The 24,445-nt window shown below is 49.1% G+C and overlaps 1 protein-coding gene across 1 annotated transcript; it reads right to left on the reverse strand.

Moving 5' to 3' along the window:
* Nucleotides 1-993: 993 nt before the first annotated feature.
* LOC147912169 (butyrophilin-like protein 9) lies at nt 994-23,371 on the reverse strand. Its single transcript, XM_087426074.1, has 11 exons — nt 21,792-23,371; nt 17,365-17,495; nt 15,240-15,584; nt 13,602-13,899; nt 10,962-11,088; nt 10,805-10,839; nt 10,509-10,529; nt 9,129-9,149; nt 8,880-8,906; nt 5,939-5,965; nt 994-5,091 (listed from the first exon to the last, which is right to left on the reverse strand). Exons 2-11 carry the CDS (start codon nt 17,473-17,475, stop codon nt 4,472-4,474), a joined length of 1,632 nt encoding a protein of 543 aa, XP_087282200.1. The 5' UTR covers nt 17,476-17,495; nt 21,792-23,371; the 3' UTR covers nt 994-4,471.
* Nucleotides 23,372-24,445: the final 1,074 nt, after the last annotated feature.

The raw sequence follows: 24,445 nt of genomic DNA on the forward strand, positions 1-24,445 counted from the left end.
GTTCACATTTATAAATTGGTTGACATTACCAAAATTGACCTCAATATGGCTGCACCAATTTAGAAGCCTGCCAAAAATGTGTGGGAGTGCCTAATTCATGGGAATGTTTGTCTTCTCATGTAAGATTCCTGTGTGGCCAATGATGACTTGACTTGCACCTGCAGTGGAGGTTGAGGTCCTCTCTCAGCCTTTGTGAGTTAGTGTCCTCAGGCTGCCTCAAGCAGGAGAAGCCTCACAAGCAGACTCGTCACAGGTGTGTTTGTTCACTGGACTGGGATCCACCCATAAGTGCTGGGTTCACCGGTTCCCAGTCTTGAGGGATAACGGCATGGAAAATGTGAACAGTAGGGAGGACTAAATATATCATGCCCTGTTTTTAGAAACTTGCAAAAGGGTCATGCGACATGGGCTGGAAGGAGATGGGTGTCTACTCTGAATGGCTTCCAGCACAGTCTTTGTGGCTCACAAAACATGTAGCTGAATGTCTAAGATCCCTTCCAATTTAAGGCCAGGCTTCCCATCATTTAAAATGTGCTGATGGAGCTACTGGTCATTTAAAAATGATTTAATGTTGCCTTTTGTATCAGCTATATGTTTGTTTTTCTCTTTTTCTTTTCCTTTCTTTCCTCTTCTTCTTTTTTTTTTTTTTGTGAGGAAGATCAGCCCTGAGCCAACATCCATGCCAATCCTCCTCTTTTTGCTGAGGAAGACCGGCTCTGAGCTAACATCTATTGCCAATCCTCCTCCTTCCCCCCACCACAAAGCCACAGTAGATAGTCGTATGTCGTAGTTGTACATCCTGCTAGTTGTTGTATGTGGGACGCCACCTCAGCATGGCTGGACAAGCGGTGAGTCGGTGTGCGCCCGGGATCCGAACCCAGGCCGCCAGTAGCAGAGCACGCGCACTTAACTGCTAAGCCCCAGGGCCAGCCCCTGCTTTTCTTATTTACTGCACAAAAATGATCTCAAAGGAATAGATAATGGTCGCATACAGTCAAGGAACATATCTTTAATGTTATCACAAAAACATTTGTGAGTAGGATCCCAAAATATTTGCAAACTAATGCAAATCATTACAGAAAATGAAACTTCATTTTTCTGAATATCATACACAATATGTTAATAAGGCTATAATTTACCATAACAGGTGGCCAAGCATACTTTCCTAAGTTCAAAAATGCATTTATTTGATTTGTTAGAGAAACAAATCACAATAGATGGCCCAATGCCCTGTTTGGAATTGTATAAAACGAGTCCTGTGCAGGAGCTGGTGTCTTCCGAGAGCCAACCATGTGCATCTCCTTCCAACTCCACTAGCAATGTCACATTGGCAGCCAGAGGTCAGCCACAGTGGGACTACTTACACCATGGAAATCAGCAAATGCTACAGACTTTTTTCCCCAGACAGCCAGTTATTAAACATTTTCCAGACACCACTGCATTCCTTTATCATTCTCTTTATATATTACTATATTTTGGAATGAACCATTTGAGAATAAGTTACAAACATCAGGTCCCATTACTCCTTAATACTTTTTTTGTGTGTGTGTGAGGAAGATCAGTCCTGAGATAACATCTGTGGCCAATCCTCCTGTTTTTGCTGGGGAAGATTGCCCCGGGCTAACATCTGTGCCCATCCTCCTCCACTTTATATGGGAGGCCAACACAGCATGGCTTGACAAGCAGTGCACCAGTGCGCGCCCAGGATCCTAACCTGCAAACCTCAGGCCACCGAAGCGGAGCGTGCGCACTTAACCATTGCACCACCGGGCCAGCCCATTACTCCTGAAGAGTGTATTTTCTTAAAACAAGGGCATTCTACTACATCAAAATCAGGAAGTTAGCATTTGTCCAATATTACCATCTGATCCACAGCCATTTTTTAAAATGTCTCTTTTTCTCCAAATAATGTCTTCTATAGGTCTAGGGTCCCACCCAGGGTCACCTGTTGTGTTTACCATCACCTGTTGTGTTTACTCTTTCGTCTCCTTCAATCTGAAATAATTCCTTAACCTTGCCTTTATTTTCTATGACCTTGACATTTTTGAAGCGTATCAGTCAGTTTGTCTGATGTTTCCTCATGATTTATGAATGTTGGGGCAGGAACACCTCAAAAGTGATGCTGCTGTGTTTTCTTCACCGCATTGTATCAGGAGGCACATAGTGTAAGTTTATGTCATATCTGGTAATGTTAACTTTCGTCACTTGGTTAATATGGTGTCTGCCAGACTCCTCCACTATCAAGTTGATTGATAAGTGTTTTGTACTTCTAAATTAATAAGTAATTAGTATTTTGTGGGGAAATATTTCAGACCTCTATTGTAGGGTAGAGCTTTCTCTTCTCCTTCATTTATTCATTCATTTATTTATGTATATCAGTGTAGATATAGATACTCTTGGATTCCTATTTTCCTTAATCTGTAACCACCATTAATTATTTGATGTTCAAATTTGGCCAGTGGGAGTCCTTTAAAGCTGACTTTTCTGTACAATTGGCATCTCCCCATCATTCCTTGAACATTTCCTTACTTTCTGGTAGAGGATGTTGGAGACTCATTCCGGTATGTTCTTTTCAACACCACCAAGCTATTAACTCAATTCTGACACCATCTACCTAGAGATAGTGTCAGATCCGACAGGTGAAGGGCTCAGTCCTACAAGATTGCCCCCACTTCACACACCAACTGCAAGTCCAGGTTGTTACCTGTGCTTTTGACCAATGCACGATAAATCAGAGGTTCCCACAATCCACTCCTTGGGTTCAATTAATTTGCTAGAGCATCTCACAGAACTCATAGAAACAGTTTACTTACTAGAGTACTGGTTTACTATAAAAAGATATAACTCAGGAACAGCCAGATGGAAGTGATGCATAGGGCTAGGCATGTGGGATGGGGTGCAGAGCTTCCCTACTCTCTCCAAATGCCACTCTCCCTGCATCTCCAAGTGGTCACCAACCTGGAAGCTCCTCTAACCCACTCCTTTTGGGTTTTACGGAGGCCTTATTACATAGGCATGATTGATTAAATCATTGGCCATCAGAGATTGAACTCCATCTCCAGCCCCTCACCCCTCCAGGGGAGGGGAGTGGGGCTAAATTACAACCCTCTAATCACATAGTTGCTTCCCCTGGCAACCAGCCCCATGCTTAGGGACTTTTCAGAAGTTATGGCATAATTTAAACTCAGGTGTGGTTGAAAGGGGCTTGTTATGAATATGAAAAGACACCCTTATCACATAGGAAATTCCAAGGGTTTTGGGAGCTCTGTTCCAGAACTTAGGTTGAAGATTAAATATATATTTCTTATTATAAATGAGAATATCACACCCATCTTTTCTCTGACCCAGCCCTGGAGTCCTTCATTTCTGTAAGGAGCCTTGGTTCCTTTCAGTGGAAAATAATACTAAAAACCAAGTTCTGGGTGCTAGGAGTGCTCATTGGTACAGGGGTATTGTTTCTAAGCTCTCAAAGCAGCTAGAGCTAGGAATCATCTGTATGCACACATATCCAACTCCCTATCTATCTATCTATCTATCTATCATGCACCATCTATCTACCTATCTATCATCTAGCTATCTATCATGTGTGTGTTCCATCTATCTATACAAAGTAAAAACCACAAGGTCACAGAGTTCTTCTTTCATTCTCTCCTTTCCCCTGTCTGTATTTTTTGTAATTTCCTTTCTCTGACAGAGAAACTTGACTCTCAGCACGCTTGGTGAATTTTCTTATTTGCTTGTTGAGCAATTCTTGTCATTCTTTACTTTAATGTTCAGATTGCCCCACAATTGATGAGTTGGAGCCTCTTCAGCCCAGCCTCTCTGTCCTCTTGCTAGACCCCATCAGTTATGAGCACATCTGTACTTTCTGGCACAAGATGCTCCAGATGCACACCGTGCTTTCTCTGCCCCAGCCCCGGGATCAGCTTTCTCCAAGTTCATTTTAGTGGGGACTGACATTTAAGACTAGGATCTGAGCCCTAGATGAACTCACTGCTTAAGAAGTGACATTGCTTCTAGATGTTTGTAGAGCTAGAAAATATATACAAAAAATATACAAATTAACTGATACCTGTAATCCAATCCAATCAGGTTTCTCCCTTTTCCCCCCATTCCAGTTTCCTTCTCCATCTTCCACAAGAACACCCCGGCTCCTGGCAACATCAATCTATTTTTACTCTATTGTTCATTCCTACCATACACACAAACAAGCCTTGGAACTGCCTCTTTTTCTTAAAGAAGGTCATACACACACATACATACACACACACACACACACACACACACACACGTCGACATGCGCACAGGCGCCTCTGCCCCCCTGCTGTGCTGAAGTCTTTAGCTTTTGCTGTCATTTTGGCGGGACACTCGGGTCGTGCACTAGGTCACTCTAGACAAAGCGGGAGAGCCAAGCGCTGGCCAGGCGTCCAGGAAGCTGCCCAGGACCCAGCCCTGCGGCCGCGAGAGCGCTTCACCACAGCCCCAGGGCGGGGTCTGAGGGCTCATAAGGCTGTAACCACGTGTCACTGTCGTCCTCTTCGGGGATGCGTATCCCTCTAACCGGCAACGGGCAGATGGTGAGGGGATCCGCGTGTTCACCGCCATCGTGGCCTCTGGGCCTGAAACACGCGCAGAGCGAGCCCGTGAAGCTGTCTGTGAAGGTGAAGCTGTGGGAGCTGTCGGACACACTGAAGAAGGATAGCCGCAGCGCCTCGCAGTCCAGGAAGACACCCACGCGCCGCGGCGGCACGCGCAGGGTGAGCGCGATGCGGTGCGGGTCCAGGACAAAGTACTCGCAGCGGTTCCACAGCCCCATCACCCAGTAGCCGCTAGCCGGACTCAGGCGCGCCGGCCCCGCGGCCAGACACGCACCCAGGAACCAGCGGCTGCGCCGGCCCACGTGCACCTGCCAGTAGTGGCGGCCGGCAGAGAAGCGCTCACGGCTTAGCACGCAAGTCTTCTCCGAGAACCGCTGCAGACCGCCCGGCTCAGCGGCCCGGCCGGGGGCCGCCGCGCGGGAGGACATGCTCTTGCCATCCTCAGAGACCTCCAGGCTGGGATACGCCGAGGCCGGATCCAGGGTCAGGTCCACTGCGCAGAGGCGTGGGGTTAGTACCCACAGAGGACGGTTCTGGGCCCCACCTGTCCCCTCCCCTGACAAGCAAACCTCTGATTCTCCTGGTAGAGCAATCCGTGGAATCCTCACATGCACCCCTACCCCAAACACCCCCTGGAGCTGAAGTGGCCTGCAAGTCACTCCCCAGCATTTGAAAGTGTTAAGAGGAATCCTATTTCCTGCCCAGACAGGAAGGTTCTTCAATTCCATACTAGGTGCCATGGAGAGCAGAGATAGCAAACAAGGTAGGTTCGTGGGGATAGAGGCGGGCTCACTTCCCCAAGTTCTGGTCAAGGAGGAGCTCAGGGCTGGTTCTAGTCCTGGCTGGTGCCACCACCCTGTGTGACCTGGAGATCACCACGTGAGCTCTGGGCCTCGGTTTTATGGCAATATTAGGATTTTAAAACTGAAAGAGACTGCTGAGGTTATCTAGTCCAGTGCCAGGTAGTCCAACACCCCATCCCCCAAAACACACCCATCTGATGGATGGGAACCCCAGGGATCCTTCAGTCAGATGAGAGGTTCCTCACAAACTCTGTATTCTTTCCTGCAAACAGGCCCTGGTAGCAGCCTTCCGACCAGATGGAAACAAACCTAGTGTACTAAAACCCAGAAAGCAATATGCGTGCCTGTGGGAGCCTGTGAGTGCAATCACATGCACGCGTGCAATGCGTGTATGTGTAAATGTGTGCACACGCAGAAATCTGTGTCATGTTGTGTGTCTGTGTGTGCAGGCCCCATACTCGGCTCTGGACAGGCCCTCTAATCTCAGATCTTTCCACCTCCCTTCTGTCTAAGTCACAGTTCCTTGGCTTCAGTTACCTGCATATTGTTGGGCTGCTCTCCACTCTGAAACCAAACAGAGAAGAAAAAGCAGGTCAGAGATCAGAGTCAGGAACTCTGGAACCTCGAGGAGGCTCAAGATGCATGAAGGGTGCCTGCAAACTGAATAACCCCATTCTCACCATGACAGTTGGTTTGGATCCAGGCGGGTCTGGGCCCACCATGGAATTTTCCCGGGTATTTGGGATTGGGTAGGGGGCGCATTTCAGTGCTGGGTTATACCAAGGCTGCACACAGGCTGAAGTTGTGCTGGGCAAAGCAGGAGAACACAGCATGTGGGCAAAGAGAACCAATACATGCGGCTGGGATGCCCTGAAGGACAGAAATGAAGCCTCAGCTCTGACCAGTTCAGTCCCCAGGAGACTCAGCTGAGCATGGCTCCAGTCTTAAGTTGTCCTTTAGATATCTTGTCTTGCCTCTTTCCTAACGTGAGCCTTTCTAAGTGGATTTCTGTTTCATTTTATCTTGTTCTGTGTTGGGGCCGGCCCCGGGGCTTAGCGGTTAAGTGCACGCGCTCCGCTGCTGGCGGCCGGGGTTCGGATCCTGGGCACGCACCGATGCACCGCTTCTCCGGTCATGCTGAGGCCGCGCCCCACATACAGCAGCTAGAAGGATGTGCAGCTATGACATACAACTATCTACTGGGGCTTTGGGGGAAAAATAAATAAATAAATAAATTTATCTTGTTCTGTGTTACAATAGAGAGATCACCAAGTTGTAAAATATAGTCATGCACCACACAACGTTTTGGTCAATGAGAAACCACATATATGACGGTGGTCCCAAAAGATTAGTACCACATGGCTTAGATGTGTAGTAGGCTATACCATCTAGGTTTGTGTAAATACACTCTACGATGTTCACACAATGACAAAATCACCTAATGAGGCATTTCTCAGAATGTATCCCTGTTGTTAAGCAACATGTAGCAAAAGCAATAGAAGATGTTTTCAGAGCTCCATAAATTTACAGCAAGGCCGTCCAACCCTGCTTTTGCATCAGAATAACCAGTAGACTTTAAAAACATATAGCCCTTGCATAGAATAACTCAATTCTATAAAGATGCTGATTCTCCCTAACTTTATCTATAAATTCAAAGCAATTCCATGTAAAACTACATTTAGATTTTTTTTAGGAACTTCATACATTTATCCTAAAAGTTCTATTTTAAGGTCCATTAACCTTAAAAAGAAAGCGGAAATGGAGGAGAACTTGTACTTGCAGGTACTATAAAAGCCACAGCAGTACAAACAGTGCAGTGCTAGGTGCCCAATGGACAGACTCTTCTCGACATGGGAACCGAGTATGCACTGAAGGTGACCCCACATCAGCGGGGGGATCACAGACGGCAGAGCAGCTGGTTTGGGAAAACTGACTCACCATATGGAGAACAATCACTGGAGTCTCACCTAACACCAAATAAAATGGTGAATTTCAGATGGATTAAAGACCTACACATAACACACATAAAGTGAATAAGAGAAAGTGTAAGAGAATATCTTTGTGACCTAAGAGTGAGGAAGCTCCTCTTCAACAAAACATCAAAAACACAGGGTACAAATTTGATGAATTAGATTTTATCGAAATTAATGATTTCTTTTCAATAAGGGGCAACACGGACAAAGCAAATAGCAGATGACAGAATAGAAGAAGGAATTCACAATGTTTAATATCAATGAGGGATTAATATCCTATATATATATATATATATAAGAACTCATGTGAATCAATAAGAAAGAGACAGCATCCCATAGGAAAAAAGGGCAAAGGCCACAAACTGGCAATTTTCAGAAGACGAAGCCCCAAAACTAGCATATAAAGAGAGGTCCAGACTTCTTAGTGTTCAGAGGAGTGCAGACTAAAAGCACAATGAGAAATCACTCATCCTCACTGACTGGCTAACTTAGAAAGCAGGCTCATGTGGCATGTGGGCACGTGGAGCCTCAAGGCACTGCCAATGGCAGGATAATGGTGCTGCCTTCAGAGGGTCCCTCTACCCCACTTGTGACACATCCCCCATGGGCCACCAACTCCCCTCCTGGGCATACATGCCAGAGAAATCTCCACACATAGCCAGAAGGCTACACAGTTGAGGCTACTCATTCAGTGTTGTTTGTGGTGGTGTGGAATGAGAGGCAGGCTTGAGGTCTCCAGGAGAGTGGCTGGCTAAAATGGGTGCTCTGCAGCAGGAAGGAGAAACAGATCAGATGTACATGTGGAGGCAGGTAAAACATAGTGATGAGTGAGAAAAGCAAGGAACAGCATGAGACTATAAATGTTATTTACAGAAACTAAAATGTATGTGCACAAAACAGCAATTCACGTTTTGCAAGAATACAGTCATGCATCATGGGGATACGTTCTGAGAAATGTGTCATTAGACGATTTCATCATTGTGTGAACATCATAGCGTGTACACAAACCTAGATGGTACAGCCTACTACACACCTAGGCTGTCTGGTACTAATCTTATGGGACCACCATCCTATATGCGGTCCATCGTTGACCGAAACGTCATTATGTGGTGCATGACTGTATATACAAAATAAAGATACACATTAGACTGTATGCTGTATGGGGGGAAAGAAGGAAGGTACAGGGAGAACTAGTTACATACAGGGTAACATGCCCACTCCAGACCCATGAGTCAGAGTCTTTGAGAGTGGGCACCAGGAATCTAGATGACTCTGATGTGCAACCAGGATTGGCACCAACGATTTACAGTATGCTTACACCTCAGGACAATATAAAAGTAAATGCAGAAGTAAAACTCAGATATAACCTCTACCAAGTGACATAGATTAATATATGCCATGTGGCTGTGGAATAAACCAGAAAGAAGCATGTTTGGTTAATCATAGCAATGACTGGGATGCTGAGATGTAAAGTGGACAGTGGGAGGGACATGAGCTTCACTCACCGGCCTGGCCTTCAGCTCTTCTCCAGTCTGAAGCAGCCAAGGGAAAATGGAATTAGAACACCAGGTCCCTGCAGCTTCCCTGCTCACATGATGCATTTTGCACCCACCCCTGCCCCTCTCCCCTTTCTCCTGCCACCCATACAGTCAGCAGGTTTCCAGCCTGGGCATCATACCTAGTTGGGAGATGAGAAGAACACACATGGATACCCAGATGCTAAAGAAGAAATAGTTCTAAGAACGGTCACTTACCAAGTTCTGTGTGAAGCTTCCCTGTAAACAAAATGCAGGGAAAACATCAGCCTGGGGATAAATGGAGACACCTTCCCAAGGCAGTAAGGCCACTGGGAACCACTACTCACCCCAACCCCATCCTTGTCTCTGCATCACCCTAAAAAAAGAAGCCCATCTGCAGGATTCTTACGCCTCATCCTATTCTTTGCTCTAAAGCAGAAATCTGCAGAGGGCCCAGAAGGGAAAACACTCTTGGTACACAGGAGACTCTTCCCAGGGCTCACGGCTGGTTTGAAGAGGCTACTGCTCTTTTGCCCTGAAATCACATGCTTTCCTGGGGAGGAGGTCCTGCATGAGCCTCAGCGTGGCTTCCTGGGTACATTATTTAAAGGACTGGGAGGACATCACACACAATTATTTCCCCTGACCAGATACCAAGACTGATATTTTGCCATTAGAAACGCATTCCTTTCATTTTTTCATGCTAGGTCCTCTTTTTTTTTTTTTCCTGAGGAAGATTGGCCCTGAGCTAACATCTGTGCCAGTCTTCCTCTTTTTTGTATGTGGGTTGCTGCCACAGCATGGCTGACCAGTGGTGTAGGTCCACACCGGGAACTGAACCCTCGAACCCTGCCAACCTAGGCCACCAAAGCAAAGCAGGCCAAACTTAACCACTACACCACCGGCCGGCCCCCCAGGTCCTCTTTTAAAACTAAATGCTCCTGGGAAAGGCAACACTATACACTAATTCCAACTACAGTGTTAATGACTTATTATAGTTGGGTTTTTTGGGTTTCCTTTTTCCCCTTCAGGACTGGGTAGGCTGCAAGACAAACTTCTCCAACCTCACAATTTTGTCTGGAGTTTTCCTGGAGCCGGCAAGGTGGCTCCTTAGGTCTTCCCCCTACCCATAGCGGCCTTCTCCATTCCCCTTCCTTTGGATTCACTCTCCCCTCCTCTGTACACACACACACACACACACACACGCACCATGGTTTCAAGGTGCTAAGTCCCTGTAGGTAGAAAAATGAATCTGATAATTCACTCCACTTTGGTGCAAATTAAAGGCGTTCCTTGCCAGTGGCACTTGTATTCAAGAGAGAAGGACATTGCAGGACGACGAACAGGAGGGAGCAGACGTGTAATTGTAACTGAAGCGTATAATTTGCAGGGGAGGGGCTGGCAGGGTCTGTCCACAGGGTCTCAGGCCAGACCTCCTTGGCAGCTGCGCTCCCGGCTGGGAGTGGAGAGGTGGGAGGCACAGAGGGATGGGTCGTTGCCATCCATCGCTCTCCAAAGGGAGCCTAAACTCACTGAACTCCTTCTTCCACTGTGCGCAAGCAGGGTTACCCCACTAGCCCGCAGGCCAGCACCGTGTGCGCGGCACCCAGAGCTTACCCAGTTCCGCTGTGAGTTTCCCTGGAGAAGAAATGAAGAAAAGAGGGAAATCTCCACGATGAACACCGAAGCCTCGTTTCCCCAAAGTGCACAGCCTCGGGCCCCGGCGTTCTGGGGAGCAGGCTGGGGTGGACGCGAGGGAGGGGCGGGCCCGGAGGCTGAGGAAGCGGAAGAGCACCCCTCGGCCGCCGCCTGTCTGCCCTGCCCGAGGGTCTGCAGTACCAGCCTTCTAGACCCACCGCCCTCCCTTCTGCTGTCAGGGCTGGGAGCGAAGAGCGCGCCTCTCCCTTGGTTACCTTTGTCCTTCTCCGCCTGCTCCTTCAGCTTTTCTGCAAGGAGGAAGAAAGGGGAGAGGACGTGAGTGCGCGCTCCCGCCTGTCCCCTCCCGCCTCAGCCCCGCCCGCGGGGGGACGGCGCCCCCACCGCCCCTCCCGGCAGGGCCGCCTCGTAGCCCGGGCTGTCCACTGCTTGCGAGAGAGGTGCAGCGCCAGCGCCCTGGGCAGAGCCGGGAGGAGCGGCAGCGCCGCCAGAGTCCCGAGGAAAGCTCTCTTCCAGGGGGAGGTTCCGGGTAAAAATACATCTGGAAAACACCCCACAGGGAGTTGTCCCGATTTAGGCGCCACGAAGACACTAAGTGACGACACTGTTCCGGCCCCTGCGTGCCGGAAAACCTTCCGAGGGACCTGTTGGCGCATTCAACGCCCTTGGCCCCACCGAAGCCATCTGTAAAGTGGGACTGGGACCTGCTCTCCAGGGGTGGATCCCGAGGAAGAGCGGCGAACTTGAAGCTGCTCGGCGGAAAGGGGGAAGTGCTGCCAACTGCAGGACGTGCAAGGACAGGGGCCGAGCAGCCGCCCACTCCCCCAGCTTGACGCCCCTGTGACCAGCGCCCTGGCCTCCTCTGCTTCTTCTACTCTGGCCCTGCACCTGAAGATCAGGAGAATCCGAGGTGTTTTGTGGATATCTGGAGCCCAGTGAATTATTGCTCTCTACCCTCACCATGGAATCCACAAGTCATCCGCCTGCTCCTTGCAAATACTTGGCTTCTACTTTTCTTCACACCGTTGGAAGAACTGATAGCAAAGCCCCTCTGTCCTCCGGGCTCCCTGGGGAGGATCTGCCCAGAGGCAGGATGTGGCTCAGGGCAGATCCACAGTGGCTACACAGTAAAGAGATAGGTGCAAAAATGGAGAGCAACCCTTTAGAAATTCTTGTGGCATTTTAAGATAATAATTTTGTGTCTATTGAAGACAATTATAAAAAATTGGTGCTTTTATCACAGTGGTCTTTTTAAAAAATATATTTTCCTCTTTTATTGTGGTAAAATATACACAACATAAAAACTACCATCTTAACCATTTTTAAGCTTACAGTTCAGTGGCATTAAGTACATTCACATTATGCATCCATCACCATCAGAACTTTTTTCATTTTCCGAAACTGAAACTCTGTCCCCATTAGACTGTAACTCCCCATTCCTTCCTCTCCCAGCCCCTGGTAACTTCTCTTCTTTCTGTCTCTATGAATTGGCTGTTCTAGGTGCCTCATATAAGTGGAATTATACAGTATTTGTCCTTTTGTGTCTTATTTCACTTAGCACAACATATTCTTTTGTTCTTAATTTTATTTTTCTAGCAATGCATTTTTATTGTCTTGTACAGAAGTATTGGGCCACAATGGATTGGTCTTTCACCACAAATGGTTTGCAAAGCACTGACCTAAGAGTTAAGAGCTAGGGCTCAGGGTCAGATGCCACCCTGACCTGAAATCTCAACATTGTCCCTCTGTCCAGCCTCTCCTGCCTCCTCCCTGCTCCTCCAATAGCCACCCACATTCCCATCCCAGGACCTTTGCACTTGCTATTCCCTCTACCTGAATGACCTCCTTGCAGATATCTGTGTGACTCACACCCTTTCTAAAGGATAAACACAAATCTAAGAAGGAAAAAAACGGATTTTCTCTGGTGCAAAAAGGGAAAGATACTCCCTCTTTCCCTTTTCTTAGAGTATTTCCTTTAAAAAACTTGTAAATCCTTTCTCTACCCCTTTGAGATTGTATGTAAATCCTTTTGAAAGCTGAATTAGCCTCTGGCCAGCACAACCTAGAATTTTTTTTTTTTTTTAAGGAGCTCAGAGCCATTTCTTTGAAATGTAAACATCCCAGGAGAAAGTGTCCCTAGCCCCATGCCATAAGTTTTACTTCCTAGCCAGGTTCCAAGTTGTAACTACTGTGCTTGTCATAGAGATGTAAGGTGTTTTATTTTTCCTTTGGATAAAAACAATTAGCTAACACAGATGGCCACCCCAATTACTAGGTGAATTTCAGATGAACTATGTGTAACACATGGTGTTGTCAAGTCCTCTTCCCTGAGGTCAAGTTATCGCTTATAAGGGTGAGGTTTCTTTCTTATGATAATGTAACTATTGATTTGGACCAATGTGAAAAATGGCTCATAGATTAGGTTTATCCTCAAGATTTAAAATAATTGGAGCCATGAACATTAGACCCTTCAGTGCGTGTCTCATAATAACACTTTGATCCTAGATAATGGCCTCACCTTGAACTTACTGCCCAAGCAATTTCTTTCCTGACCCGTCCACCCACATACACACCCCACCACGCCTTCCAGCGCTCCCTGCTCCGTTGTTCTCTATACACCAAACACCCTCTAAGCTATGATGTAATCCACTCTTTTGCTTGTTTCCGCCACTGGAATAGGTCAGCTTGAGGGCAAGGGTTCTGCGTACACTGTGGTTTTGGGTACTCAATAAATATTGTTTGAGGGATGACATTAGGAACACACGGGCTCTCATGATCACCCCTCATGAGGAGAGTTATTTCAGGGTCTTATGGCACGGCCTTTGGTACATAAATGTTGGCTTTCTGGGGCCTCGCCCATTAACTCTTTGGGTTATCAATTGTACTCTTAGTATGTTCCTGATATCCAAATTGCTGACTTTTTAGGTGTCAAGGTCAGCCCACCCCCAACACGGCTAGGACCTAGTACCACTGTGTCCTTAAAGATGGCCTTTGGGACAATGGACATGGAGGACATGATAACTGCGAGGATAGGGTGAGCCAGCATCCACTGACCTGCTATCTGGACCACGAACTCTTTCTTCTGGATCGAGGGGGGGTGGTTCTGGATGGAGCAGGACACGTTGCTGTGGGCCCCCTCTCGGACGACCACATATGTTTCCAGACTGAACATGCCCTGGGCGTCCTGGATGATGGCTTCCGTCTCTGGAGGCAGGCACTGTCCCTGATGGTCTCTCCATTGAGCCTTGGGCTTGGGGTACCAGCCACTGGAGCTGCACCTCAGCTGAATGCCTCCCTCCTTGAAGCCCTCAAGGGAGATATGAGGGTCTGAGCCCAGCCCTGGGAGAGGCAGGAGGAGTGGGAAAGATCAGGCTCCTTCCCAGAACTTGTACGTGAAGTTCATGCCACTACTCAGCATTTGCAGTCACCGTAAGGCATCACAAACTGTGACTGCTCTTAACACACATGTGGGCTCACAGCCCCCACCCGTGGACTATAATAACAGTCTAAATCAGTTGTGCTGTGTGGGACATGGGGACAGTACTACCCTTGAGGGGCATTTGGAAATATGAGGGGGGCCATTTGGCAGGGAAGGACTACTGGCATTTAGTCATATTATGCATGGGACAGTCCCTTAGAATGAAGAATAGCCTCACCCCAAATTTCAATAGCTTGTTTTCTGTCTCTTGGATCCCACCAGAGCTCAAGGGCTTGTGTCATATGCATTCCTTTATCTCCCCATCCTTGTGGAGTTAGCCTTCTTTTCTGAATTTGCAAAACATTAATATGGTTTAAACATCAATACTGTAAAAAATGTATATCAAGACAGCCCCAGACCGTTCTCCATCTTTTCATCCCAATGCACCCCCCTTCTTAAGGCAGCAGTTTCGTTCGTTTTTAGTTTATCCTTCCTGTGTTTCTTTTGTGCAATGTTTCTCCATCATCCTTACACAAAAGTGTACATGCTAGAGAACCTCTTTTGCAATTTGCTTTTTTGTCTTAACAACATCTTAGAAATCACTCCACACTGGTTCATGGAGCCCCTCCTCATTTTTCCAGCTGCACAGCATGACTCACTCCGTTGTGTGATGGACCATACTCAGCGCCTGTGCCTGAACATTTCAGTCATTTCCATTGTTTAACAATTACAAATAAGGCTACAAAGTGAAACTTATACATCCTCCTCTTTTACATTGGAGGTGTGGGAGGTGTATGTTCAGCGGAAACTCCTAGAGGTGGGACTGCTGTCCAGAGGGTGGATGCACAGACAGTCCTGTTAGCTATTGCCAAACTCCCCGGCACCAGAGTGTCTGAACTTTGAACTCTGTCCATGTCTTCAGAGCAGAGGGCCTACTTCCCAACAGCTCCACCCTGTGTGGTCCAGCTGTTGAATTTTTGCCAATCTGATAAGTAAAATAACTGCATCTCACCTTTGATTTGCCTTTCCTTCATTATGAGTAAAAGTGATCATCTTTTCATGTGTTTAAGGGCCATTTGTGTATCTTTTTTATGAACAATTCTTTTGTTCGTTTTCTAATGAATCTTTCTTTTTAATCTTTTTTTTTTTTAATTAGAGATATTTATCCTTTTCACTGTGACTCTCTACACCTGAGCAAAGCAGTTCTATCCAAATGGACCCCTCCTCCCTCTTCCCTGCTGGGGCTTGCCTGGGTCACGCACCTGCTACCTCCGCTCCCAGACCGCTACCCCAGAGAAGTCGCTGGAGAAGAACTGGCACCCATATGGGCCCTGGTCTGCGGGGACGACGCCGCGGAGCTGCAGGATCACGCTGCCATCGGCGATCTCGTCCGTGACGAGTTGGGTCCTGTTCTGGAACTGCGCCATCTGCCGACCGTGGAGCTCCTGCCCGTCCTGGTACAGGTGCACCACGTCGGAGGGGCCGCTCCGGAACCAGCGGATCTCCATGTGCTGGGCGTCCAGGTACGGCGACAGGTGGCACGAGAACTCCACCTCCTCCCCGACAAGCGCCAGGATGGATTCCTCGGGGCCTACCACCTTGACCTCCTTGTCAAGCGCCTCTAGGACGAGAAGCCAGAACAACGGACAAAATCAGCCCTCCTCAAACATGTTTTTATCACGCCCCTTTGCAGCTCAGGAATTGACAGTAAACCCTTCAAATGAGGAAGATGAGACACACTACAGGACGACTGGTTCGGTTTCTTGAACAAGTAATTGTCATGGAAAATGTGAATGTGCCAGATTAAGAAATACACAAGGCACTTTACAAACAGATACAATGTGTGGTATTGGACTGGTTATTGGTTTGACCCAACCAGCTGCAAATGATACTTTGGGGACAATTATATAAAAGTGGCCAGGGCATTCGAAGAAATGGAATCTTTGACCAAAAAAAACCAAATGTCAAAAAAAATGTTACTATTCTCTTATTTGATTAAAAAAATACATATTTGCATAAATGTGCAGAGAAAAAGATCTGAAAGGAGATATACCAAATTGTTGATGGTGGTAACTTCTGCATGATGGGAATAGATGTTTTCTTATTTTTCCTTTGTCTGATTTCCTAATTTTTGTATAATGCATAAATACAGCTTCTGTGATAACAAAGGGTATTAGAAATAATCTGTGGGCTCCCTGCCTCATGGGTTTTCCTATCTAAAGGCTACATCCTGCCTTGGGGAGTTGTGTTTATGAGGATCTTTCATTTGGTCGTCGTCTTCGATGGTGTCTCCGTGTGGCCCCTCTACTCCCCCAAGCTAGTCTGTTTTCTGCAGTTTCCATGAGTGTTGCCATTCCTGCAGCAGCTCCTTTGCACGTGCTGTTCCCTGCCACCCGGCATGCCCTCACTCTTTACTCTGGCTTCTGTGCACTTCATTTCCTTCCTTTGAAGTTCAGCTAAAACCCCATCCCCAAGTTCTCCCTTCATGGATCCCACAGATCGTGGAGGTGCATTTCTGTGTTCACGCCATTTGGGACCCCTTGCTGCCCACTGGGCATAGCCCATCACCCTTCCTACCGGCTTCCCTCTCTGGCTTCTCTCCAGCTGCCTGTCCCCCACACCTGATGCCCGGCCCTCTCCTTGGGCACACCCTGCCTCAGTTTCCCCCCCATCTGTCATCTTGCTGGAAATGTGCTTCCTGGAAGGCTCTGCTCAAACACTACCTCCTCTCCATGACTCTTCTTGGCTTTCTGCAAAAAACAAACTGCTCTCTTAGCTGTGCTCCCAAATCCTTGGATAAGTTTCTCTTGCAGCCCTGATCACACAGCTGGACAGCCAGCTGTTGATATCACGTCCGTCTCCCTCTCTTGACCACAAGCTGCTTGAGGAACTGGGCTGTGCCCAGTCACCTTGGTATCCCTGGTTCCCAGCTCAGGGAATTAGGGAATTGCATTTGCATAATTAGTTGATACTCTGTGTTGGCTGCTTCTTTCATGAGAGATGGTAGTCCCGAGGTCCTTCCTGCCCTTTGAAAGCTATGGCTTATATGCAGGAGTGGAGTTAAAAATATTTACCAACTGGTTCAGCCCAAGCACAGACCAGCAAGAGTTTCTTTGTACCCTCTTGCTACACCCCTGCCATGCCTGTGAGCTGTAGGGTCGTGGACAGTGTGTAAGGGGTGCCAGGTGGCTGGAGAGATGGTAGAGGAATACTCTGGGGCTGGATGGTGCTCAGGGCCAGTGGCTCTTTAACAACTGGAATGGAGATCTTGTATGTTAGCCACTGGTGTGGTGTGGTACAAGGCTACAAGATCTTAGCCTGGGAGCAGCTGGCAGGAGGGCTGGGCAGAAGCAGATGTGCTCTCGTCCTGGCTGGCTGGGCTGCAGATCAGATACCTACTGAGTTCAGCTCCCCAGGCTGGAGGAGAAGGAGGAGGTTGGTGAGGAAGAAGAGGCTGCTGGGCAGAGGTGCTCGCTGGGACGAGTCCAGGCAGACTGGGAAATCCACCATCTCCTCAGCAGTGGGGCCACCTCGAGAAGGACAAAGAGACGGTGGAGTGACGCTGGAGAGCTGGCACTCAGCCCGTCAGGCCTGAGGTCTGTTGATGCCTCAATTATTTTTTATTTAATTCTTACCAGGCCCAGTGACTGGCTTCTTTTAAGCCACAGTCAGATGTGGGAACTCCTTCTGATTTTACCAGGCAGCACTGCTACCGGCGTCGCTGGCCTTGCAGGACTCATGCAGCTGTGAAGGGACAAGGCTAAAGGGTCCCAAAGGAGGCGGCTCTGAGCTTTGTATTGTTTAGAGCCAAGAATAAAGCCACACATTGTGTGTGGGCTCAGCTAAGATTCAGTGGCTTTCCCCAAACAAAGGGAAATCTACAAGGACTCTCAGATGCATTTTCATTCTCCCTGCCCCACCTTGCTCCCATTTCCCTTTGGCCTGGAACATCAGGTCCACAAAACAGAAGAACAAACACAGAGCTCTGATCTTTCGGAAGTGGTATGCGTGCCTGGAAGCTGCCTGTCAACTCCAGCCACATCTGGGACACCTTCCTCCAGTCCTGGGACCTCAGGTGGAGTCTCTAGAAGGTCAGCTGGTAACTGCCACTCCATCTACAGCATCTTAGAGGCCACGGGGATGGGGTGGTCCCTCTAGCCATGCCCCCTGATCTGTGGTCCAGGAGACCCAGCCCCAGCACAGGCAGGGGCGTCCACTCGCACCCCTGATGCCCCCTGGGCCCTGTGGTCATGCCTGGCAGCCTGACAGCCAGGGCGTGTGGGTGGCTGACACATTGTGGGAGGTACGAAATCCTCTCCACATTTCTCCTCTGTTTAGATGTGCCACATTAGGCAGATTTTTTAACTGGCTAAACCTCAGTTTCTTTGCTGGAACAGTGGAAGAAAACACTGCCCACTCAGAAGGCTGTTAAGCCTCCCTCGGGCTGGCTGGGTGCTCTTTATAATAAAAGCCAGCACCTCCTCCCTCGTCCTCCACCTTCCAGACATCTGCTCTCTGTCTTCTTTCAGAGACTGCACCCCTCTCCTTTCACTCCATCGGAGACCCCCCCATTCTACTCTCCAGTACCTCAGTCTCCCCTCTCCCTCCTTCTGCCCCCCACCCCTTTGCTTGATTTTCCTTCTCCTGCAGACCTGCCACATGGCGCATGTTCCTGAGGTCCTGTGGCTGCAGAGCCCCCAAGATGCCATCAGCAATACTACCAGCAGGGAGTGGACGAAGGACTTTAAAAGCTGCTGGGTCATGCAGGAGAAGAGTGGTCAGAGGAGGTGTGAGAGTTAGTTAAGCGGCGGGGGTGGGGTCCCTGAGTGACTGTGAGCTGGAAGGCCCTGGGCTGGTGGAAATACAGCCGGAGGGAGGGGCAAGGGCCTGCGAGGCAAGTGGCCAGTGTCTGGGGGCCCTGCCCTCTTGTAGGCAAAGGGACAAGTTGGGTGGCTCCATTCGTTTTTCAGGAAGAGCCCCTTTAGGGGAGGAGGCAGGAGTCTCCTCTGTGGAGACTTGGCCATTTTGATGGCTGGAAGCTATTGGAACCACTGTTTACCCAATAGCCAGCATAACAGAAGCCTTGGGTCAGAGTCCAGGCTCTGGCCCATCAGTCCATCCTCTTGCTCTTTTGGTTGATGGTAGGAATGTGTCTGTGACAGGCCTGGAAACCGGCAACAAAGGACTCCAGAGCAGGGGTGCACGCGGCTTTGCATTTTCTCTCCGTCTCCCTGTCCCCTTCTCTTTTGTGTCCCAGTCTTTTTTCTGGACTCTCACATGGAGCCCAGGAGGGCACAGCCATCAGGGCTATATCAGCACCAGCTAACGCCTTCCAAAACAAACAGGGCTCACATGGATCCATTTGGATCGGCTAGATTCTCAAGAATCAGTCAAGACTTGTGTTAGGTGGTACTCAGGTCCTCCCACAAGGCAGCGAGGGGGTGTTAGGCCTCATGGCTGGGGTTGGGGGTGCCTCACAGGAGGAGCACATGCTCCAACTTCCCTGGGCCGGGGGATGGTGCCCCCTCCTGGGGGGCAGTCAGTGTGTTCCAGACCGTGGAATTACTAACGGGACTGCAGTGCTCTGTTGTGATACACTTGTGTGATTTCCATCACTAAGGTGCAGGGCGAGGAGGTTGTAAACACAGGCACACACATACATGTGCACATGCCCACAGCAATAAAAACTAACATGAACTGAGCGCTTACTATCTACCAGGTGCTTACCTATACCAGAAGTATTAATATTATTATTACTAATAGATCCAAATTACAGACAAGGAAACTGAGGCCAGGGAGGCTAAGTGACTTGCCCTGAACACACAGCTAGGAGGTGGTGGAGTGGGGGTTCCTCTCAAGCTCAGCGCTTCGCTGGACACAGAGTCCTCAGCAGCTGTGCCGTGTGTCAGGGCTGGGTGCATTCTCAGTCCTCCAGCCCCCAAACCATGACCCTGTTAGGGACTTCCTGGCCACAGACCCTGACGCAACACTCACCCTGACGGCATCTCACATGCTCTGAAGAAGTGGCTTGAGTCCACAGGTGTCAGCCACAAGACCAACCAACCAACCAACCATCAAATGAATAAAAGTCTAAAAACCCCACTGCTGATAATACAACTTAAAACTGGAATCTCTCTCAGACCTGTCAACAGCATCTTCTTGGATAGGAGACAAATGCCCCATGGTCCCTTTCTCCCAACACACAAGGACATGGCCTTGAAAGCCTTTAATCGGAAGGAGACAGTCTGGCAATTTCCTGAAGTGACTTCAGAGGGTCTGAATGCCCTTCTTGCCCTCCTTCCCACATGCTGCCTGAAGTTACCCCTCTTCCAACCTCACTCTGAGGTTTAAAGGCTCTGATCCTTATCAAACAAGTACCCTTGTGAGTGGAAACACTGTAAATGGATTTCAGAGTCTATTTCTGGTGGGGAAAGGTGAGAGACTGGACATGCTGGATATCTGGGGAAGAAGGAGGGCCCAATGAGGAGAGGGACAGCCAGAAAGGGGGTCTCAGACTGGAGCTAAGCTTTGCTGGTGGGGTATGTTCTCCCTGCTTTCTAGGGGCCTCTAGGTTGTTTCCTCCTGAAGACACAGAGGGAGGAATAAGGGTTGTGCACACTAATGCTGAAGAGATCCAGGGGAAGCCCATTTCTCCTCTTCCTCTTCATTTTCTCCCTGGCCCCACTCCAACCCCATTCGGTTTTCTCCTCCTGCAGCTGCAATTCCTAAACAACGCTTGACGTTCTCTTGATTTCCAGCCCTTCAGCTCCTGGACGTCTCTTTATTTATTTAATTTTTTATGAGGAAGATCAGCCCTGAGCTAACATCTGCCAATCTTCCTCTTTTTTTGCTGAGGAAGACTGGCCCTGGGCTAACATCTGTGCCCATCTCCCTCTACTTTATATGGGACACCGCCACAGCATGGCCTGATAAGCAGTGCCTCGGCGTGCCGGGAATCCAACCCCGGGCTGCTAGCAGTGGAGCACGTGTGCTTAACTGCTACGCCACGGGGCTGGCTCCTGGGTGTCTCTTTAAAGATTATTATTTTTTTGCTTTTGTTACTTGGTGAGGTTGGGCTGCATAACAGTGGTGTGCATTGCCCTCCTCCCATTCCCCACGTCCAAAGCTGTAAGCTCCAACGGGTAGGGCTTCTGCACTCTTGCACCTTCTCCCCATCCAGCGCCAGCTGCGATGCTTTGCCCCCGAAAAACTGTCAGTTAATGCCCACTGGCTTGTTTTTGTTTGATTTCAATAGGCCCACAAGAGGATTTCCACCCCTAGTCTCCTCTAAGAAAGATGAACCACCCCAAGAAGGAACCCTCAGGGCCGGCCCGGTGGCCTAGCGGTTAAGTGCGTGCGCTCTGCTGCAGTGGCCTAGGGTTTGCAGATTCGGATCCCGGGCGTGCATACCGAAGCAAGGCCTGTCAAGCCATGTTGCGGTGGCGCCCCATATAAAGTGGAGGAAGATGGGCACGGATGTTAGCTCAGGGCCAATATTCCTCGGCAAAAGGAGGAGAATGGCATCAGATGTTAGCTCAGGGCTGATCTTCCTCACAAAAAAAAAAAAAAAAGAAGGAACCCTCAGTGAGGCTTGAAATGGCTTGAGGTGGAAATGGGATGTGTCTGAATCCTGCCTCCTCAGTGGAACTGCCTGAATGGGCATCTCCCCTTGGCCACACTTGAAACACCCTGTCCTGCAGCCAGGCTCAGCTGACAAGAGGGTGCCAACCCATCTTGCGCTCTCTCCAAAACCTCCTACTGTCATTTTCTGCTTTCCATTTCTGCAAGGTGGACATTTAGATAGGCAGTGAGAATGAGCCACATACCTGACAGGTAGCAGCAAAAGGTCTGAAATGGCAGATGAGTCCTGGTGATCTCAACTCCCCTGCAAAGGAGACAACTGTTGTAAGTGTCTTGGTCTCAGATGCTAAGATCCCCTAGACACAGGCTGACAGTCGAGTCAGCTCTGTCACAGAGGGGCCAGCTCGTCTGTGACAGAATTATCCGCCCACCTTCCACCTTAAGACACACACTGCTTGCTCTGTCCTTTGCTATAGAAATCGAGATGGAGAGAACAAAGTGAGGAAGTCCCTGTCACATCCTGTCTCTGTGAGGCAAATCATGAATTGAATTTCCATGGAAAGTGTCCTGCCAAAGTTTTAGAAGGAGAGCAAAGGTATCTGGGGGCTTTGTAGAAACTGCAAACTGCAGAGGCTCAGAGCAGGAAGAAAATGCTCCAGCTGGCTGCCCAGGATCTCTGGGATCCAGGGAGGCAGGATGGCCATCCCTGACTAGCCCTTCTCTCTTAACCATCACAGGGAAAGACACAGAGACTGGACTGGAATATCCGCTAACTAAGGGTTGGGAAAGGGCTGATGCCCAGCTCTTAACTTGCCATACTCTCCCCTGCAGCGCAAGAGCAGGAAGGAAGACAGCCTGGGAGCGTTGCCATAAGTAAAACCCACAAGAGCTGTTCACACACAACTTGGAAATACAGTGGGGCACTGTATTGGGATTACTCTAATGGAGTGGAACTCAAAAAAGAAGAAGCAACCACTACCCTAACCCACCCCATTTTGACATAGGCCTCGGTGCAACTTTGATATTAGTGGGAGAGAAGTACAGTGGACCAAGGTGCCAGCCACCTGGCTGCACCCCACACTGACACCCTCCCTAGGGGACAGATCAGAGCTGTGGCACAGGGTAGCTAAAGCACATGCAGAACACCCCCAGAGACTCTCAGAAATGCCTGATGTTTGGGGTGGGGCCTGGCAGGTGCTCAGGCTCTGGGTGAGCAGGTGGAGGTGAGAACACTGAGCTATGGGGCACTGACTTGAAGGTGACCCTCCATGTTCAAGCAGGCTGGTGCATATATCCTGGGCTTATGCATGCATAAAGATGTCCTACACAGTAAAGGGGGCTAAGTGGTGAGCTCAAATGGTGGGTGCAGGTCCTTGGGGCTGGGGAGACACAGGAGTGCTCAGGGACAGATTGAACTTAAAATGGACACTGAACAGGATCAGGGAAACAGGAGGGTGAGGGGAGGGGGACAGACATTCTGAGGGCGGGGGGTTGCTGCGTGGAGATGAAAAGTCTACAGGCTTGCTGAGAGAGTTTATGAAACGCTCCAGTGGAAGGGAAGGCTAGACAAAAATAGATAGGACCCAATTCCAAAGGACCTTTCATGCCACACAGGGAAGTGGAGCGACATCCTGGGCAGCTGAGAGCCATCTGGGAGTTCAAAGGATCTGAAGTGATTCAGGCTAGAGAAGGAAAATGGCGGCTGTACCAAGGGGCTATTTGGAAACGTTAATCCTTGCTTTTCATTGCCCTTTACCTGAGGTCCTCCACACTGCCTGGGGAGAGGTGAGACTGTCACAGCAGGAATGCAAAGGCAGCAGGCAGAGTCCATTTCTGTGATCCCAGGCACAGCCTTGCTGGGATGTGGGAGGGAGACCCCACCTAGCACTGCCTGCCCACCAGGGTGCTCACCCAGCAGGAACAGGACCCCATGGCCGTCTCACCAGCTGTATATGGGCACCTCCAGTCCAAGGCCTCAGGAAAGGTACAAAGTCCTGTACTCAAAAAAAGAGTGAGCGCTGGACTCCTGGTGGGTTATAAGTGAGACAGGAAGGACCCTCACCTGTCCTTGGACGGTGGAGAACCCACCACGCTTCAGCCTCTCCATCAGGTCCGTTAGGACAATTCTGCTTGGTGGACACCAGCCCTCACCGTGACACGGTCTGAGGGAATTCCCGGGCAGAGGAGCGGAAGAGTCCCTTCCTCAACACAAAGGCCATTCTCACACACAGCTGGGACACCAGAGGAGATGGAATGAAAGTCATATCCAACTCACAGGTAGGTGGATTAATCCTTCTCTTCTGCCAAGGAAGGATGGCAAAAGACAGCAGTAAGGGTGGCTTAAGATAAACTTGTGAGCACAGAGGCAGGCTTGAGAGGGAGGGGAGTCATCTCCCCTCCTGAGTTTGAAAATAAAATGTTTCCCTCATCCTCAGAGTCCATGCAAGAATTTGTGTCACCTCTATCTCCCCACTCAGTGACCATCCTAGCTTTCCAGCCTTCTCTCTTTTTATTCTTGGCCCCTAATCTTCACCAGCCCAGCGCGTGCAGCCTTCACAACCACGCCCATGCTTTTGCATGTGGTGTCCTGCTCACTTCTTCTCTCTGCCAATCCATGTTCTCTTTCGCCAAGGTCCTCACAACACTTCTTCTTCCAATGTCTTCATGGGTGAACTCTGTGCACAACCTCTTCCTTGTCACTCTTCAAGTTGCTACCTATAGTTTGGACTTGTGAAAATATCTCATGAGGCACATTTGCAAATGTCTTTATGTGACTGTATTTTCTTTTCACCTACAGTTTGGACCCCTGGAGTTCAGGGATCAAGTCTCCTTGGCCCTTGGCATATTCTCAGGCACCAGCAGATTCCACCTGGCATAGGTGAGTCACATGGGTTGACTC

This window comes from Ceratotherium simum, chromosome 39 (genome assembly GCF_057802395.1).
Source record: "Ceratotherium simum simum isolate JZ-2026a chromosome 39, ASM5780239v1, whole genome shotgun sequence".
Classification (NCBI taxonomy): domain Eukaryota; kingdom Metazoa; phylum Chordata; class Mammalia; order Perissodactyla; family Rhinocerotidae; genus Ceratotherium; species Ceratotherium simum.